At 45.1% G+C, this 19,686-nt stretch overlaps 3 protein-coding genes across 3 annotated transcripts; 1 reads left to right on the forward strand and 2 right to left on the reverse strand.

The window, feature by feature from the left end:
- Positions 1-2,022: 2,022 nt before the first annotated feature.
- Positions 2,023-8,331, forward strand: LOC120446739 (aristaless-related homeobox protein). The gene is made up of 5 exons (XM_039627863.1): positions 2,023-2,474; positions 4,119-4,446; positions 4,594-4,723; positions 7,225-7,312; positions 7,557-8,331. The coding sequence occupies exons 1-5, from the start codon at positions 2,318-2,320 to the stop codon at positions 8,102-8,104; spliced, it is 1,251 nt and encodes a 416-aa protein (XP_039483797.1). The 5' UTR covers positions 2,023-2,317; the 3' UTR covers positions 8,105-8,331.
- Positions 8,332-12,235: 3,904 nt separating this feature from the next.
- Positions 12,236-13,217, reverse strand: LOC120445508. The gene is made up of 2 exons (XM_039625966.2): positions 13,038-13,217; positions 12,236-12,750 (listed from the first exon to the last, which is right to left on the reverse strand). Exons 1-2 carry the CDS (start codon positions 13,099-13,101, stop codon positions 12,623-12,625), a joined length of 192 nt encoding a protein of 63 aa, XP_039481900.1. The 5' UTR covers positions 13,102-13,217; the 3' UTR covers positions 12,236-12,622.
- Positions 13,218-17,129: 3,912 nt separating this feature from the next.
- Positions 17,130-19,283, reverse strand: LOC120444605 (actin-57B). Its single transcript, XM_039624380.2, has 2 exons — positions 19,130-19,283; positions 17,130-18,445 (listed from the first exon to the last, which is right to left on the reverse strand). The coding sequence occupies exons 1-2, from the start codon at positions 19,167-19,169 to the stop codon at positions 17,355-17,357; spliced, it is 1,131 nt and encodes a 376-aa protein (XP_039480314.1). The 5' UTR covers positions 19,170-19,283; the 3' UTR covers positions 17,130-17,354.
- Positions 19,284-19,686: the final 403 nt, after the last annotated feature.

The following is a 19,686-nucleotide window of genomic DNA, read 5'->3' on the forward strand; positions in this document are numbered from 1 at the left end:
AATTACATAACGAGTTACAGCTACTTAAGAACTAATTCCCCCTTATCTTCATCGCTCACATCTCGATCCCGATGCCAAATGGGCAATCAGATTGCCCTTGGATAAAAAAGGGCATGTCCTGGGCTGGATTGAGGATAGAGGATCGGCAATTAGTGAGGAAGCAGCCTTTTTTGGCTGGTTAGCAGTCCTAATGAGCCGGCGATTACGACTAAGTGCGCTGATGATGCTGCATAAAATGTTCTGGCCGTCGTGCATTATGCATTCCACATTAGATTACAGATAGATTCGGGGCTGAAGATCTGGGCAGGTAGGCAATCCTTAGTTCAGAGTGATGCCCTCGCCAGCTCTAAATTAAACGAACATGCAATCGGATTTCTGAATGAAATCTGCATAGGGAATGCGTCCTATGAAAATATGATTAAGCGCCTCGGCAGACTAACCATAATCCCGTGTCCTGCGTCCTGTTGAGTCCAGTGTCCTGTGGCGTCATACATCTGGCACATTAATGAGTCCGGTCAACGCTTTGTCCCGCTTACTTGTTCACAGTTTTCGCGGAAATTACGTGTGCGTGCACTTTTCCCGATTTTCCCGGCTGAAGGTGCCGCGATCCTTGGCTTTGTTTGGGTTCGGGGCACAAAGGAATTGTGTAAGTTTCGACAAATTAGAGAAGATAAATCCCCTGTCCCCTGCTTTGTTATCATTATAGCCGGCGTTTCAGCTCACCACGCATCCGTCGGGCATTAGATGGTTTTTTCGGGAACCACTTTTGGCCACTTTTGGCATCCTTTTGTTATGCAACCAGTGGGTGGACCAGGGTTCTGGGCTAAGTCTTGGACAGTGAGCCCTGTCTAAACTGAAGCTCAACGCAAATCCCAGATCTAAGTGGGTGATTTAAACAAGGCTGAGCAATTTTCGCTTATTTAATCGTAGCAAACCCGGACTATACATATTATAGATCCTTTTTGGGTAGTATTATTTACAACATAACATTTTCATCATTGAAAGGGAGCATACAGAAATTGGGACAGAGCTTCAACTACTAGTTGATTGAATAGTTTTAATTATATATGTTTTAAATAAATTCTTTGTAATAATAATAGAGATTCCAATACTCATTAGTGAAATCAGTTTCGTACTGTACCTGTTATTTGAAATTTAATACTGCCGAGATCCTATGAGCTGAGATCAGTTTAATCAATGAACTTAGGGTTCGATCCTGCCACAACTCCCTGCTAAGTAAAGGGATTCATTGATCGTTTGGCTTGTTCAATGAAACCACGAGCTCATTCTCAAGATCGCGGGAATCCTAGCCATAAATCTATCGCCGAAATGGAAGCGGAACTAATAAAAGAGGTCCTGGCAAATGGCCGACTTGATTCAGGTACCAGATTGGCAATACCGTGAGTGGTTCAACCTGTTTTGTGATTTGTGGATGAGCCGGGCAACGGGAGGGAGAGGAATATACTAAGAGAGAGAAAGAGATATATAGGAAAAGGGGGAGAGGGTGAAATAGTTTTTAACAAGCGAAATTTGTGAAATAAACACAATTAATGAGCAAACCATGTTAGTTACAACTACCGAAGGAGATTGCACGAAAGAAGGGGTATGAACGAGCAAGGTGTCAAGGGAAAGAACTGGAGAGATTTGATAAAAGAGAGACAGAGAGAAAGAGAGAGAGAGAGAGAGAGGAGGCCAACACCCCTAAGCCAAAACCAAAAGCTACCTGCAACCCAAACTCACGCACACCGAACGAGCCAACCCAACACACAGATACACGGCACTGAGATACTGAGATACTGGGGGAAACTACCCCGACAGCAGGCGAGCGAGGGAGAGAGAGCGTGCGAGTGGGAAAGAGACGGCTGGCTTGGCAGGACATGGGCGAAAGCGAAGGATTGGAACTGGGAATCGGATTCGGAATCGGAATCGAGAGCGAGCCTCGCCCATTTCACTTGCAAGCGGAAAACAGGCAACGTATTTAAACCTATGGGCCACAGGAATCGCACTCAGTCGGTGGTTGTTGATCGTCACGAGCACTACTCGCACTTAGTTCACTCGATTCAGCTCATTGTAGTTCGTCGCAGTGGCTGTGCGTTCCGTATCAAAATCAATTCGTCTAATCGACTAAATTACGCGATAATAGCAATTAATTAAACAATTTTCAAATCGTGCTCTTTAAATACTGTGACAATAAACAAAAGTTGCCAAAACCGAAAATCCTGAAAATCGTTGACAAAATAAGAAAAACCAACGCTGAGCAAGTGAAGTAAACCATCTGAAATCCGCACGGTTCGCGAGCAGCTCTCCCGGTGGAGCTATGATGACCACGACGACCTCGCAGCACCACCAGCACCACCCAATCATGCCGCCAGCCATGCGCCCCGCCCCCGTTCAGGAGAGTCCTGTCTCACGCCCCCGCGCCGTCTACAGCATCGATCAGATCCTGGGAAATCAGCACCAGATCAAGCGCAGTGGTGAGTTGAAAAGTACAAAATGTAAATTGGAGATAAACCACTAGATTGTAAAATAATGGGGGGTATCTTTTTACGAAAGTCATCGATTGCCGTCGGCGATCTGCAGTAGTTTTCTAAATTTTTCTCATTGAAAGCTTGATGCTTAGAAGCTTACTTCTGAAGCTTTAAGAACACGCAAGGATTTCATTTTCGTAGAGAATCTTAATAAACTGTTTAGAATCACTTTTTAAAAAAGTATAGCATTTTGTTCTTAAATGTGTGTATAGATACATCCTGGGCTAAGCTGGGATATTTCTTAGTTATTCATTTAAATGGTTGCATCTGTATTACTTGAATGGATGAAGAGTTATTTAGTCAGCATAGTTATTTAATTATGACTTTAAACATTCATCCCGCACATCTTAAACATAATGAAAACATCCTGCAAACGATACAACTTACCACCAGCTGGGCAAAATATCACGTTAGACTTTATGCAAAGCCAATGAGCTCCCCCCAATTTGGTTCTCCAAAAGCCGACCCCGCCTGCTCCACTGACCACATCAAATAGATGCCTTCGCAAAGGAGCCGGAGCAGTGGAGAGGCAGAATGACATTGCCATCCATATCATATGCAAATTGCTCGCAAGGGACATTTTATCATAGTTGGCATGTGAGGGCAGGGCAAAACTTTCCGGCAAACACCGAACTCGGGGACTCCACCCAGAGAGCAAAAAGAAAACATATCATGACAATGGGAGGTGTTCGGCATGTCGGAACTCTTGTTGTGGGCGTGGCCAAGCAGCGGGAGACAGTTCGCCCAAGGATCTGCTCGAGAATAAAAAGCAAGGAAAAAAAAAAGGAAAAAACACTGTATCAAAACATATCTGGCCGGATATATCGCATGGAAAGCGGGGAAGAGCAATTGCGTCATTAGACCCGTAATTAGATTGAAGTCCTCTGAAGAGGAGAGGAGGAGGGAGAGGAGTGGTGGATGCTCGAAATTGCCTGGCAGGATTCAGAGGAATCACGGCACCCATTGGTCCATTGGTCCAGGTTGCAATTTGGCGACAACGAGCGGCGTGCGCACCGCAGGACACTGCATCCTGTGAGCCTCGTAATTTGATGCTCGCTGGAAATTACCTTCTTGCCACAAGGGGCTGCGTAAATGTTACGAAATACGATAAGGATACAACCAGGACACGGGCGTCCTGCTGAGCGGGGACGTGTCCTGGTGCCATTGTGAATCCGATTAATTTGAGGTTCATTAAAGTTTGATTACACGTTTTGGCTTGGCTCGAAAAGAAACCGTTTTGTGTACTCACAAAATCGTTTGCCTTCATGTTTCGTGTGAAAGGATACTTATAGGGGGAAGGGAGGTAAAACTTATTCTGCCTTTATATTTATTTGTTATTGATTGCCAAATCAATTTGCGTAGCTTTCGAGCACTTGAAGGATTTGAATTTTGTTCGAGACTGCCATGGAATAAAAAGGGGGTTAAAATTCAGGATATAACTACTTCAGCCACAATTGAATGAACTTCAATTTCTGCAGCTGCCGTTTGCCATTCGATTCTCGAAGTCAAATGCGAAACTTTTTTGTTTCCCCACACTCGAGTTCAATGCGAAATTGTTTAACTTTATTTCCCTGCCACTTTTTTCCGCAGATACTCCCAGCGAAGTGCTGATTACGCATCCCCACCACGGCCATCCGCATCACATCCATCATTTGCACAGCAGCAACAGCAACAGCAACGGCAGCAATCACTTGTCGCATCAGCAGCAGCAGCAGCATCAGCATCAGCAGCAGCAACACCACTCGCAACAGCAACACCATTCGCAGCAGCAGCAACAATTGCAGGTTCAGGCGAAGCGAGAGGACTCCCCAACGAACACGGACGGCGGCCTGGATGTGGATAACGATGACGAGCTGTCCTCCAGTCTGAACAATGGCCATGATCTCAGCGATATGGAGAGGCCGCGAAAAGTTCGAAGGTGAGTGCAGCAGCGACAATCCGCTTAGCAGATCAAATCGTATTTACCCATTGTCGGGCTATTAAAAAACATGCCAACAAAAGGGGGAAAACTCCTATACCATCCATCTAACATGCCGCCCTTTGCCTTTGCACTGATTTTTCACAGATCTCGCACAACATTCACAACATTTCAATTGCATCAGCTGGAGCGAGCCTTCGAGAAGACCCAGTATCCCGATGTTTTCACAAGGGAGGATCTGGCCATGCGATTGGATTTGAGCGAAGCACGCGTGCAGGTAATTGAAAATGCTCTTCGATTCACGCAATTATTTTCGAATTAAGTTCAACTCCGTTGCGCCAATGTATCTGTATCTGTAGCTGTATCTATATCTGTATCTGCCATCTAACGAGTTCAGGCTCTACTTTTAAATATCGCAACGTTCGCTAATAAGCGAATAAACCACTTTCAGAGTATGGGAACTTGAATGGCTAGATAAGAGCTGGCGAAACAATCGCCGAACCCAATTTGTAAATGGTCTTTGAAACACTTAAGCCCCACTTTGTATACAAACACGGTTAGTTCTAGTCGGAGGAGGGTTGAATCAAGGGTGACGAGTCCTGTTTTCCATAGGGGTTGGCCCAAGGACATTAGATATTGTGATTTTCCAAATGATTAAATTGGCCGCGCTCACATGGTGTTGGTATTTTTATTAACTCTACTTTCGGGTAAACAATTAAAGTGGCTTTGGGTGCTGGCTGTCGGCAGGACACGCGGCTAAATACACCCGACTACTCATGTAATTAGGGTGTCCTTTCGCTTCGAATCGCATACGATTTGATTTCAGTTGTGAAACGCTTTCAAACACTTCACATCTGATTGAGCGATTCGCTCAATTTCGATGTTGTTTGTTGACAGGGACAAAAAAAAAGAGGGAAAGTCGCCTGCTGCAGAGAATATAAAAAAAGTGAAGAGAACGTGAATGTGAAACAACTTGACCTAAGCACTCACATGGGGATTACCCGCTTCGAATACAAATTGTCCGTTTCACGGTCGTCATCCGCATCCTCACATCCGCATATCCGCATATCCGCATCCGCATCCTGCGCGTCCTTGCACTTATTCGTATCTGTTAGCAGATTAACTGTAATTGGTCATTGATTCGCATATGCAGAGCGTTTCGGGTACTTGAATAGTAACCGACTTAGAGCTGCCCGATTCAATAGGTTATTTTTTGTTTTTTTTTCCTGCTGAGTTACTGATAGATACAAAGTATCCAAAGCGTAATCCCCGCTTGTTTTGGGGTTGGTAAGTGGGCAATTATTTTCGGATTTGCATGCTCGTTGTGTGGGGCATTTGGAAAAAAAAGGAGTAACCAGCGACTTAGCTCCCGGGTTAAGTCAAATTTTTATTGTCGAGTTGGGGTATCAAACGCGAATATTGAAAGTGAATTTGTATCAATTTGGAAAGGTTTGAAACAAAGCGTTTTAAAGCCTTAATAATCTGAAGGAACTGCAGCAATATCCATTTCTAATATGCCAAAATAATAAAGCGGAATCTTCTAACACAATTTTTTAAAGCACATCATTTTTGAGTTTAGAAACCACCTCTTACAGTTTTTGCGACAGTTTCTCCACTCGTTTTGATCGCACATGTGTGATAAATGCTGAACGGATATCCGCAATTCAACTTTTACTGCCTGGCTGCTCTGGCACAGTGGTTTAAGTTGTTGCCATTATAATTGCTGCCAACTGACAATTAAAAAGCCCACAAAATCGCACACTCACACACACACACACAGCACTTAAAGGGGAATGGGAGTGATGGGCGGCGGGTGGCGTTTTCCCAGCAGACACACACAGGACACAGGACACAGGACAATAATTGGCAGCAATTATAGCAAGGAAATCGTTGCTAATTTACTACTCGCTCAACTGCACACATTGTTGCAGATTCTGGGCGGCTGAAGAAGGGGGTTTCAACTAAATACAGGGTGTCTATAATTGCAGAGCCTCCTCTATTGTCTCGAATTCATCTGTGCTCGGTACAGACAGTTGTCAAGTGATTTCAATTTACAAACAATTAATTTTGCCATCAAAAACGAGAGCCTCGGAGCTCGGACTGAAAATTCGTCGCCCCCCAAAAGGCGGAAATGTATGTGCAGCCAACGCCTATTTTGTGGATGCCCTAGGGGGCAAAATTTGCATAGGGGTGACATTTGGGTGGCTGGCAGTGTTTGGTCCACCCCAAAACCCAAGCAAGTGTCGAAAAATGCATAAGACACCCTTTTGCCCGAAGAGTGAGACAGGCAGACAGAGAGACGGAGAGACAGAGAGCGTTGCAAATCAGAGCAGAACACTTCCGATTGGATGCCATTGTATTTGACCTCCCCCGTCCCCCTCCACGACGCCCAAGTCCTTTGGCTCAGACACTCGAGGCTGGAGAAGGCAAAAGGACCTGTTCAAGGACCAAGTGCTTCCAACTTTCCGAACTCACCGATTGATAGATTAGGAAATTGTTCGGTTTCTGGTCAAAGTCAAGGCAATTACAAGTCGCTTGCCAAGGCGCTAGTTTTGTAGAACTAATCAAGTTGAGATGGCATGTTACCCTTTCGACAAGTAATTTTCAAAAAGCAAGTTTAATAAGCAAATTCCTCTCTTAGATAGCTCCTTTTTTTGCTCCATCTATATCTTCTATCTTTTTATTAGCTCTTAGCTTATAATACCTCAATTTCGAGGGCACCACATTTGCATACTTACAACTCCATCTCTAAACTCCCTTCTTCTCGTGCTCTTGCAGGTGTGGTTCCAGAACCGTCGGGCTAAATGGCGCAAACGTGAGAAGTTTATGAATCAGGACAAGGCCGGTTACCTGCTGCCCGAACAAGGTGAGTTAACCACCCCCTCATCTCCTCACCTCCTTACCATCTCACGAATCCACCCCATCAAATCCCAGCCATCATCCACCACCCACAGCCCACCCAGCGATACGCATTTGATTTGTCCGCAAATTGCCAAATTACGTGTGCAACATAATTAGGAATTATGTCGCTTGTGTCACCACCACCACCACCACCCTCTCTCAATCAGACTTTCAACTAACGAAATCGCCCTTTTGCCTTCCGCTTTCAGGTCTGCCGGAGTTTCCGCTGGGCATTCCCCTGCCGCCACACGGACTTCCGGGTCATCCGGGCTCGATGCAGTCGGAGTTCTGGCCCCCGCACTTTGCCCTCCATCAGCACTTCAATCCCGCTGCAGCCGCCGCCGCCGGCCTGCTGCCCCAGCACCTGATGGCGCCCCACTACAAGCTGCCCAACTTCCACACCCTGCTCTCCCAGTACATGGGCTTGAGCAATCTGAATGGCATCTTTGGAGCGGGTGCAGCTGCAGCGGCGGCAGCCGCCTCCGCCGGCTATCCGCAGAACCTGTCGCTGCACGCCGGTCTCTCGGCGATGAGCCAGGTGAGCCCGCCCTGCAGCAACAGCAGTCCGCGAGAGAGTCCCAAGCTAGTGCCTCATCCCACGCCGCCCCATGCCACGCCCCCAGCGGGCGGCAGCGGGGGCGGCGGTCTGCTCACGGGCGGACTGATCTCGACGGCCGCCCAATCGCCCAGCAGCGCGGCAGGAGCCAGCAGCAACGCCTCCACTCCCGTTTCCGTGGTCACCAAGGGCGAGGACTGAACGGTGTTCCGTGATATTTGGATTCGTTATGTACATATATAGATACACACACACACACATATACTTGTAGATATCTGGTTTTATTCATGGTCACATAGCCCACGCACTGTAAGATATTTGCAGCATTGTCTATTGCCAAAGTTAACGTAGTCCTAACACCTAAGGAATTATCTATCTGTAAGCGATCTTCGGGCGTACTTAATGGTAGTCTATCCACTAAGGAAAAGTGTCGAGAAATAAACGATATGAAAAGAAACTTTTTGCATTTTATGGGTGAACAAATTATGGGTTATGAAATTTATGGGTTATGAACACTTACTAGTGATTCATCAATGATTCGATAAGCAGGATGGAACATGACTAAATATATCAGAACTTTTCAAATTTAATGGAATATAGCTGGATTTATCAGAACATATTCGAAATGGAAGAATATGGTGTTTATATAGATATATATATAACATGTCGCCATGTTTTGACGGATTCGCTATTAAACAAATGAAGAATTTCATAATAAAGTTATCATTCCAAGTGGGCTCCTTATTGACAGGTCTTTAAAATGTTCGCTACTTGTTTGCCATATTTGGATTTTCAATGCCAAAATTAATCTCCCGGTCAACTTCCGTTAACCGAAGCACTTTTATAATTTTCCGCAACATACTCCGCTCTCCCCGCCGCGCGGCAAATTAATCGCAAAAAGTTGTGTACCTTAAGTAGGGCTTATGAGCCTACAAAGTCCCATTATAAATCGCTCAAATGCTACAATTGATTGTGTACAAACTCGACTCGACCTTTCCTTTTTGCCAGAGTCAAATGAAAGCGATCTTGGGCCGAATATCGGGGATATACGACGACCTACCCCGACAATGGGAAGGGCCAGAGTTCAAATCGTATAATAATCTCGATATTATGTCAAAATTGCCGAGCGCAGGAAATGTTGCATAACATGTGAAGAGCAGGAGCCCAAGGAGCCCAAGGAGCCGGAGAACGGAGAACAATGGGAATCCAGAAGGAATCTATCGCATTGTGCCAGACAGCCGTGAGCCGTGGAGGAAATGCAGCTCTATGGGCTGGATGTGTGAGCCGAAGGATTTGCAGGCGAATTCAAGTGGTGGTGGCTGCACAGGAACCAGACCAAGTCCTTTCATTCGAGGCCGCATGCAGAGCTAAATGCTATATTGATATCTCGTAATTTGTGCCATAATTACTTTTTAATAATTTCGCACAGCGCTCGTCCTCGCTGCAGGATATCGCATTGTGTGCGCGATGGCCTCAAATTTAATAATAAAACGCCGTCAAGTTCCTGTTCCAGTTCGATTCTCTCTGAGATTCGCACTGAGATTCGGATTCGTATTCGCATTCGGGTTGCAATTTGATTACACTTACCACTCTCGGTGTTTTGGGCATGGGCGAGGTCAGAGCCAAATTCCCTGCACAAATAATGATGAGCGAAATGCGCGACTTAACGGATTTGTCGCAGTCAAAAGGATATGCCCGAAAGGACGAAGCATCAGCAGGAGCAGTCAGCACGACGACGTCAAAAGAAGCTCTCATAAAACTCATATGCAATTGCCTTTTGTGGCCGTCCTTTGTGTACAAGGTAGCAGAAGACATCCGGCGAATGGAAGGTCCTGCCGGGAGAATCATACCCTTTCCTATCTGAGTCGCTTAAAATATAAATTATTTAATATAGGAATGAGTTCAAATCCACATGGTTAATAAGTAAATCACAACGAATATGTATGGAAAATAAAGGTTCTTTAAGTAAATATATAATGTCGTTATTTTATACAGCACATAATATTTTGCTGCAAGGACTTTAGATATTTTTCAATAGCCTTTGAACTGTTAACTTTAATCATCAACAGCAAAGCTCTTAAATAACATGTAAATACTTAGAAATAAATACGCAGAAGAGTATTCATTTGGCACAGTACTTCCAGTCGCCTTTCATCTTGTTTCTATCAACGAAAATTCAATAAGTTGAAGTAGATCTTTTATTTGTGCAAGTGTTTGGCCAAGAAGCAGTGGTGGGTGGCCAAAGGGTGGGCGGGGTAAGCCACCCATCGACGTTTCGGGCCACCCAAAATGTCCTTGTGTGTGCGCATGTGTGTGTGTATGTGTGTGCGCATGTGTGTGTGCCCATGGAATTTCATTCAGTGTGCAAATGCAGCGCATCACTCTGCGGGCTATAAATATATGAAATTTATCAAGTGGTCCTTCGAGTTTCGCATTTGTGGCTCTACGAAATTGAGTGTCGAGGACCCGGGCTTCCTCCAATCCCTCCATTTTATTTGCGCTCGGCTCAGTGCAATTTCACCTTGTGTTGGCACAAATTTTTTACGAGCGCCCAAATGCTCTTCAAAATGTCCAACACAATGGTAAACGAAAATCAATTTCGTCCTCGACACTCGAGCGCATTAAAATGGTAACAGTTACGCAAAACAAAAAGCAAGCAAGTGGACGCGATATGAGATGCTGACGGTGGGCGGTGCACTTGAAAAACTGCCAGTATTTTCGACTTGTGCTTACATATAAGTAAATATATATAGGGGGATATACATATACATATGTATATATACGTGAGTATATATTTACATAAGTATGAAATCCCGGCGTAATGAGCGACAGTTGATGATGCAGTGAATACAGCGGTAATTAAACAAGTTAAATCCGCTCAACAGACGCTTAAGAAAGATTTCACCTCGCTGCGGAGAATCGCCTTTCGTCCTGCTCGTCCTGTTCGTTCTGTTTGCCGCCGTATTTTCATTTCATTTGGCACAGCTCGTTCGGAATGCTCGTTACGCGCACTTAAAAAATTTATTTCGCATTTAATTCATCAAAAGTTGTCAGCGAAGTAATTACGCAGATTGTCTGACTTTCTGTGGGTGGGAAGATTGCACAAGGAATCTGCCTAATGAGCGCCATTTTCATGGCATTTACTGCCAATGCCGCACAAAAAAGGACATAAGAAGGACACAAGGGCGCTGCATAATTGCTGTAATTTGTGACCACTTAAGAGGACATACTATATGCCGACAACTTGTCTGAGAAGTATCAAGTGTCCGTCGATCGGCGATCTTCCTTTCTTTTAAACATCGAAGGGAAAATAAACTATGTATAAATTGCCAACACACCGCAACATGCAATTGCGAACGAAAACATTTCCGACAGGATATTAAGGATGCTAAGTACGCTGGCGACAACTGGGAAACCAGATACTTTTGTGTCAACTGCTCCCGCTCCAGATAAGTATTTCAAAGCGAGCCGACCCAAGAGATCCTTTCCAGCTGAGACTCCTCAGAAAGGTGAACACACACACATTCTGCTGAGGATTCCGGCCTGCTGACTTCCAAATGTGGCTAAGCTGTGCCTAATTTTATCGACTGCCAATCGCTGGCCAAAGGACTCGTCGTCTCCTTTGGCCGCGATTAAAGAAAGAGCAGTGCCCCGTGGTTTTTGTTTGCCGATTCTAGCCATAATGGTTTCACGGTCGATTTGTCTGATGCAAACTCTGGGCAGTTCAGGTAGAACTCGCCATATGGAGGCAGCTGGCTTGGGATCCTGCAGCCAATTGTGTCCTCATTAGCCAATGGTCTACCTCGGCCAATTGTTGTGACTGTTCTATGCCTAGTCACCATTTTATTTCAATCATTATATTTATAGCAAGTTATTTAGCAAAGCAAAATGGAGAGGTCATCATACATATACATATACTAGTTTCATGTGGTAAATATAATCGAAAACTAACAACAAAACATATAAAGGAAAAAGAAAGAACCGAACGAGCTGCAATGATCGATAGCTATATAATCGCCTTTATAGCTGTTAACCAGAGCGCATAGTCGTAACTATAATAATAAATTAAATAAACAAACAAATATATCAAAACGAGCTCAGAGCACGGATAACGTAGCTAGAAAGAAATACTATTAAATTAAGTTAATCAAATGTGTGCGCTGTGAAATTAGCCAGCTGCTGGCATTCGGATTGCTTGCATTTCCACCTTGCCACTGGCATTTCCCGCTCACGACCACAGGCTCATAAATTATATTAATAAAAAGCCAATGGAAAAGGGAACGAGTACCAGGGGGGTGTGGTGGGGGACCCATGTGTGTCATTGCTGTTAAACATTGTTTACATTTTGTTTATTAAGCGACGCAGAAAACTAGCGACATTCGAAGCAAGTTGGAAGCGTGTTACCAACTATATCGGGTCACACCTGACTGCCAATTCGCTACCCCTTTTGCTTAGCCGCCTCTATTTGATTTTAATTAAATTTCCGCAACTTTGTCACAATTTGTTTGTGTGCTTTTCAGCCCGAGTCCTTTTTCGGCTTGCGTGCTCCTGTTGTTGTCGCCCCTCAGCTTTGTTTGCCCAGCTCGAGCATGTGAATGTGAAAAGTTCAGCCAGTCATTAATTGCCAGGCCAACACCTTCGCTCCTTCGCTCCTTGGCTCCTTGGCACCTCGGGCAGGTGTCACTCGTTACGTTTGTGACGTGAAAATTTCGACAATTCCTAGTAGTCCTCCCAAATGAGTTTCTTACTCAGTCGACTACCTTCAGCCAGCAGCATTTCGTCCTCCGGCTCGCGGATGTCCTCCAATCGCTGCAGGACTTGCGGCACGCGGGCCAGATGTGTTCTTTCTGAAATAGAATATTGCTTTAGAATATGAAAACTCAAGTCAAGGAAAGAAAAAACAATAACAAAATTTTAATAATAGTTTATAATTTACTATGTGTGCATTAAACCCTATCTCTTGATACATCTTTAAATCCCTTGGACTATTTGTATTACAGCAACGCAGGAAACATAAACTAAAACTTTTGCTTAACCTTTTTTAAACTATGCTAACATAGCCCCTATTTTCCATTACAAAGCCCTATATAAAAAGGGTTGCTTTCAAATATTATACAAATTTTAGAGTCCTTACCCAGTTCCTCGGATATAGAGGTTATTTTTGCCAATGGATGGTTGTATTCCTCCATGTCTGCCATGCTGAAGGTGCCTGAAATTTAGTCCGTTTTGAATTTGCTTTCCTATTGAAACGAAAAGTATTTTTTTGTGCGACTGGAAACGCGATCTGATGGGGAAGGCAGTGCCTGCCTGGGAATCGATATAGATGTTCGATACTTTGATTCCGCCATTCGACTGTCTATTCTACTCGATGTCCCTTTTCGCCTGGCGCGCAGTTCATTGAAATACATTGTGTGTGTGTGTGTGCCAATTATTACGCCTGATTTAATAAACTCAATGAGACTCTTAACTGCTCTAAGTGGCTGCTAATCGTTTTGGGCAACGAAAAAAGGCCAGTGGATGGCGAAATGGAAATGAAATTGTGCGACACTTTAAACGGAATGGATGACAATTGGAGCTCCCAGCTCCAGCACCAGCAACAGCGCCAGCTTTAGATCCAGCTCCACCTCACCAAATCGAGGAGGAGACAGTCATTCAGTCTTCACTGCCATCCGGCATCTTCTGTCTTGTCTCGTCTCGTCTGCCGAAGGAGCCTGATTCTCGCTAAAACCCACCGGAAACGGAAACGCGCCGCAAATTGCAAAGTTTGAGCAGCAGCACTCGGCTGTGCTGTGTGCTCGGGAAAATTAATTTCATCTTCGATTCTAGCATTTTGCGGCGGGAAATTGGCAGCAATTTTCTTTGCACTCTTCGCATTTCCTTGCGATTATAATAAATGCGAATTTCCTCGGCCATTTCCTCAGCTGCGCAACGGCTGCAAATATAATTTTTTATATAAAAAATTTTGAGGCGTGGCTTTACGCGAAAGTCCTTTGTTTGAATAGCCGTCCGCATTCATGAACTCATATTTCGATGAGCGGAGCCATTTTTTTTCCAGCTTCGTCCTGCCGAGGATTTTGGTTTTATTTTTTTGCCGCTTTCTGCATGAGCAGTTTCAAGGACATGACCGAGAATTCAAGTGCGCGGCACTTGAAATAACAGAGAAGTATCTAGGAGAGAAAGGCCCAGTCGAACAATAAGGCAGTGTGAAACTGTCATTTGTGCAGTGGAAAATAGAGTTAAATCAGGCGCATAATTACCAGGACTCACGTGTGAGCATGTGTGTGTGAGCGGGCTTAGGACATGTGAAAAGGTGAAAGGTCGAGGGGATAAGCACTGCGAATGTGTGTGGGATTCGAGGGGTTTTCGAATGCGGCAGCTTATTCAAATTGCTAAATGCTCGCCTTATTTGTGCTAATTTGTGGGCAATTTTCTAATGGCTACTTTTCACACATAATACGCACTGCGTGCTAAAGTGTTTCTTAAGCCAAAGATCTCGCTGAGCTGTAGCCAACGCTTCAGAAACGCTTCAGCAACTGGCAAAGTACTTGAGATAATGCTACTTCGTTTCGTTGCCAATCCAAAAAGGTAATCCTCCTGCACGGCGGTCGTATGCTCTTGGGTTTTCTTCTTTTGGGGAGGTCAGCAGGATAACCAGCATACCCCAGATGGAACCAGGTCTATTAGAGTCAATTAGCGAGCGATTATATTCACTGGCCGGTCGGGCCATCCCCCATTTCAATCAGCCCTCCTGCATCGCTTTAAAGTCATTCAAAAAATTTGCACATAAATTGCGTAAAGTGCACATTTTTATTTTGCGTTTTTGTTCTGCCCTAACACGTTTACACGGCCTCGTCGAGGTCCTGGCTTCCTCGGCCAGAGGTCCTGTTTCTGTTTCTGTTGCTCTTGCTCTTGGTGTTGCCGTGTTCCTGCGTTCCAATGGGCTGCACCCTTTTGCCTGTTCGTAAACGGCAATCACCCTCAAATAAATGTCCTTGCATATATGTGTGTGTGTGTGAATGCATCACCATCACCCCTTTATGTCTGTGTGAGTGGGCTGTGAGCCGGCTTTCCTCCGCTCCTTTATCGTTTATTTTTTATTTGGTCAGCAAAAGCGAACATTGTCAGCCCAATTTCACACAAAAAATGCAATCAAATGTGACGCATTTTCATTATCCTCGCGATTTATATATTTCCAGCCAGTCAAGCGGGGCTTTGCAAATGGCAGAGGGATTGGCACAAATTTAAATCAATCAAATAAAATCGACTTGCTTGATTTTAAATCATTTCCGCTGTCCTTTGAAAGCTAAATTAGTTGGGATTAAGCTAAGAATTGTAACCTGTTCACTATGTATGACTTCACTATGGTGATGCTTTTTGAAAGTCTGATAAAATATTGAATACTTTTAGGTAAGCAGAATGCAACTTTTTTGACTTATATTTTTATGTAGTCGTGCTGAATTTCTCACCGTGCACTTAGTGTTTCAGGACTCGCTTTTACAAGAAACGCTTCTCGAGTCTCGGAGCTTCCAACACTTTCCGCTTCGCTGAGCACAAGTTTGGATTGTATTATATATGGATTTTGGTCGCTTTGCAGCTTCATCGATAGTAATTGAAGTGAAAACAATGTGTGTGCTCTGGGGTGTGTGCGATGTCTCCATATACTCCATACATACTATGGATAAGGATTCGAGTGCGATTCGGAGTTCGGGCACATGGAAGCGCCTTGAAGAACTGGATGCCCTCATTGTTGGTTGGCAGTCGGAGCAGCAATACTAATTGACCATATGGGTCGTTTTGTGCGGCATACTTCAAGTCGCAATCGTACATGGGCGGAGGTACTTATGTGCCTTACTCGAATTCGGAATATTTGCGCTCTTTATTATGAATTTTAAATCGAATTTGTATGGAAATTAAGAACTGAATATTGCATTATGACGACGACGTCGACGTCGACGATATTGTGTACGTGTTTATTTTTGTTTTTGTGCAAATTGATTAGTGGGTTAAGCCCGGTTAAGTCGGGGGTTGGTAAATTCTCATTCCGGCATTTGTTTCCCGATTCCTGATTTCTGATTCCTGATTTCTGTTTCCGAATCGCGTTTATTGTTGTGCAGCGCGGCGTAAAGTGATTCGCTTGAGAAAGTGAATTCCGGACGGGCAAGTTGCGCCCATTTTTGCCCATCTCATCGCCATCGTCATCGTGCAACTCATTAGCGGCATCTGTCGCCCCTTTTTTGGCCAAGAGCCAGCGATTTGGGCCCATTAATTACCCATTTGTATGTGGCTGCAATTGAAATTGCAACAGGCGACACAACGCGACGCGACCGCGAATACAAATTTCATTCATAACGCACATCGAGTTCTAATTAAACGGCCCAACGCCATCTTGACTAATTGTCTTGGCAATCTTGGCGAGAACATTTGTCTCTGGCATGGCCAGCACATATGTATATATATTTTCCATCCATTATTCCTCGAAGTGAAATGCATTTCTGGTTAATCAGTTCGGTGAGAGCGGCAACAAATTGACATTGGCAATTTGTTTTAGCCGCCGCCTTTGATCATCCGACTTGCGTCATCTCCTATCGTATTTCCCCATGGCATAAACAAACATTCGCCTCTACGCCTCACCCACTTTGGAATGCGTCTAAAAATATCCGAAAATCGTTTCGAAATCCCCGCGGCTACCAGAAATATTTTTGGGAATAGAAAGCTTTCGGTTTGGTATGCGGGAAATTCGAAACGCCCCATCTGGAGGTGAAAAAAGCTCACACATCGCAACGATCCATAAATGTACGAGTGAATCTCTTGTACTACTTGATCGATGGAAAGCTTCGGAGAGGATTGACTTTTCCGACTAGATACTGGGTACTGTGTAGCTAGATACTGCATACCCCCCCCCCGAAATTTTTTCCAAAATCATTATGTTTTTAGAAAAAATTAAATCTAAAAAATCGTTTTTATTTATAAATAATTATAAATTGTTTTAATTAATATTACAATCATGAGATTATTTTACATTTCGTAGTCAATAGACCCCATCCGCTCCATCGGGGAAGTTGTTAGGTTCTGTACAAAATACATGAGGGTGTCGGTTCATTCGTAAAACAATCAAATGGCGATCAACATTTTATGGGAGCCGCGAGCGATTAACAAGTGGATGGGGATCGCGGTCCGTGGCATTAGATTGACAATTCATTTTGATTGATGGTGTTGCGTTCAGTCAGTACAAAAGAGTATTCTCGAACCAAGGATGACACGTTGGTAGATAATGACATTCAAAAACAAATGGTTGTATGGTGGTGGTGGTGTTTTGTTTTCTTTTTGTTTGCCGGTGGAGCCACCAGCCACCCACACACCCAGAACCACCACGAGTAGCAGGACCAGATGAGCAGGAGACAGGTGACTAGACCGGTTGGTGCTAGTGGTGGTGCTAGGCAACAGCAACTGCTTAGAAGCACTTGCGGTGGACGATGCCAGGGCCGGACTCGTCGTACTCCTCCTTGGAGATCCACATCTGCTGGAAGGTGGACAGGGAAGCCAGGATGGAACCACCGATCCAGACGGAGTATTTGCGCTCTGGGGGAGCAATGATCTTGATCTTGATGGTGGATGGGGCCAGGGAGGTGATCTCCTTCTGCATGCGATCGGCAATACCGGGGTACATGGTGGTACCACCAGACATGACAATGTTGGCGTACAGGTCCTTACGGATATCCACATCGCACTTCATGATGGAGTTGTAGACGGTCTCGTGGATGCCGCAGGATTCCATTCCCAGGAAGGAAGGCTGGAACAGGGACTCGGGGCAACGGAAACGCTCGTTGCCGATGGTGATCACCTGTCCGTCGGGAAGCTCGTACGACTTCTCCAGGGAGGTGGAGGCGGCGGCGGTGGCCATCTCCTGCTCGAAGTCCAGGGCAACATAGCACAACTTCTCCTTGATGTCACGGACAATTTCACGCTCAGCGGTGGTGGTGAAAGAGTAGCCGCGCTCGGTCAGGATCTTCATCAGGTAGTCGGTCAAATCGCGACCAGCCAGATCCAGACGGAGGATGGCATGGGGCAGAGCATAACCCTCATAGATGGGGACGGTGTGGGAGACACCATCACCGGAGTCCAGAACGATACCGGTGGTACGACCGGAAGCGTACAGGGAGAGCACGGCCTGGATGGCGACGTACATGGCGGGCGAGTTGAAGGTCTCAAACATGATCTGGGTCATCTTCTCGCGGTTAGCCTTGGGGTTCAGGGGGGCCTCAGTCAGCAGGACGGGGTGCTCCTCGGGGGCAACACGCAGCTCGTTGTAGAAGGTGTGGTGCCAGATCTTCTCCATATCATCCCAGTTGGTGATGATACCGTGCTCGATGGGGTACTTCAGGGTGAGGATACCACGCTTGGACTGGGCCTCATCACCGACGTACGAGTCCTTCTGGCCCATACCGACCATCACACCCTGGTGGCGTGGACGACCGACGATGGAGGGGAAGACGGCACGGGGAGCGTCATCACCGGCGAAACCGGCCTTGCACATGCCGGAGCCTGCAGGATAACACAATCGAACAGGGGTCCATTAGTGGGCGCTCAAGTGACAAGGGTTTTCCCACACACTGGGTGTCTGGCAATTGCTCTAACGGACAGCGTGAAAAGTCTGTCCGAAAAACTGGAAAAGTCTGGGCCGGAGAGGGAAATTCTCTCAAGAAAAAAGGTGTCGCTGCTGAGTGATCTGTTTGGCTCTCTGTATAGAGAAATGTCTGTAGAAATTCTACTTCTGAAATGTTCCTCTTCTCTAATATCATGATCTCTTGAAAAGCTTTCAGAAATCAAAACTAATGAAGCAGATTCTGGCATAAATTTCTGTATGAAATTTATGCAAATTGGTTTTTTTTTCTGGCTAAAGTTAATTTTTTAGCTTTTCGCCTAATGACTTGACTGAATGTTTAAGATTCTTTGATTTAATTTGAAAATATTGCTCAATAACTAGTATTTAAAATATTTATCTTGAAATCATCCAAGGTATTGGAATAATTGTTTAAATATTCAAATTGCTAATTGATTGTGTCCCGAAGGATACGTGAGTTTATCACAACTCGAAAATCGTTCACTTTGCGATCACTTTAGCACTAGATGCGGGAATATCCTTTCGCTGTTGGGTCCTTTGTCTATTTCTCTTATAGCAAATGCCAAACGCCAAGATGATAATCCGTTCGATGGGGAAATACGCACCATTGTCAACGACCAGAGCAGCAACTTCATCGTCACACATTTTGTTTTAGTTTGTTTTGTTTTACGGCACCACGGGTGAATTAAATCAAGAGTTACGGTGTGTACGGCTTGGAACACAACTGACTGACTAAAGTATCGCCGCGTTGGTACTCGGATTTTATACCGCCGCCGAAATGCCATCTCGTCCAAGAAGCGCCGTCGCCATGCCCCCCCGCCGCCAACGCCACCGCCCCCGCCCCTGCCGCGATCCAAAAAATAAAATACTCAAACGAATATACACAGCGAGGAAATATGCTCATGGATGCGATAATGCTGCCCACCGGCCGATCCGCCTAAAAATAGATCCTTCAGCATAGGGGGCTCTTTGGAAAACATAAGGCGCGCGAGCGAGAGGCACAGCATGGATGGTATGGTATGGTATGGTATGGTATGGTATGGTATGGTATACGTATTCCTATTCGTATTCGTATTCGTATAGCTATACGTATAGCACCATATAGTATGGGATAGTTCGGCGTGATCGAGCGTGGAGATCGTATCGGTTGGGATCGGGATCG

This window comes from Drosophila santomea, chromosome 2R (genome assembly GCF_016746245.2).
Source record: "Drosophila santomea strain STO CAGO 1482 chromosome 2R, Prin_Dsan_1.1, whole genome shotgun sequence".
NCBI classification, from domain to species: Eukaryota; Metazoa; Arthropoda; class Insecta; order Diptera; family Drosophilidae; genus Drosophila; species Drosophila santomea.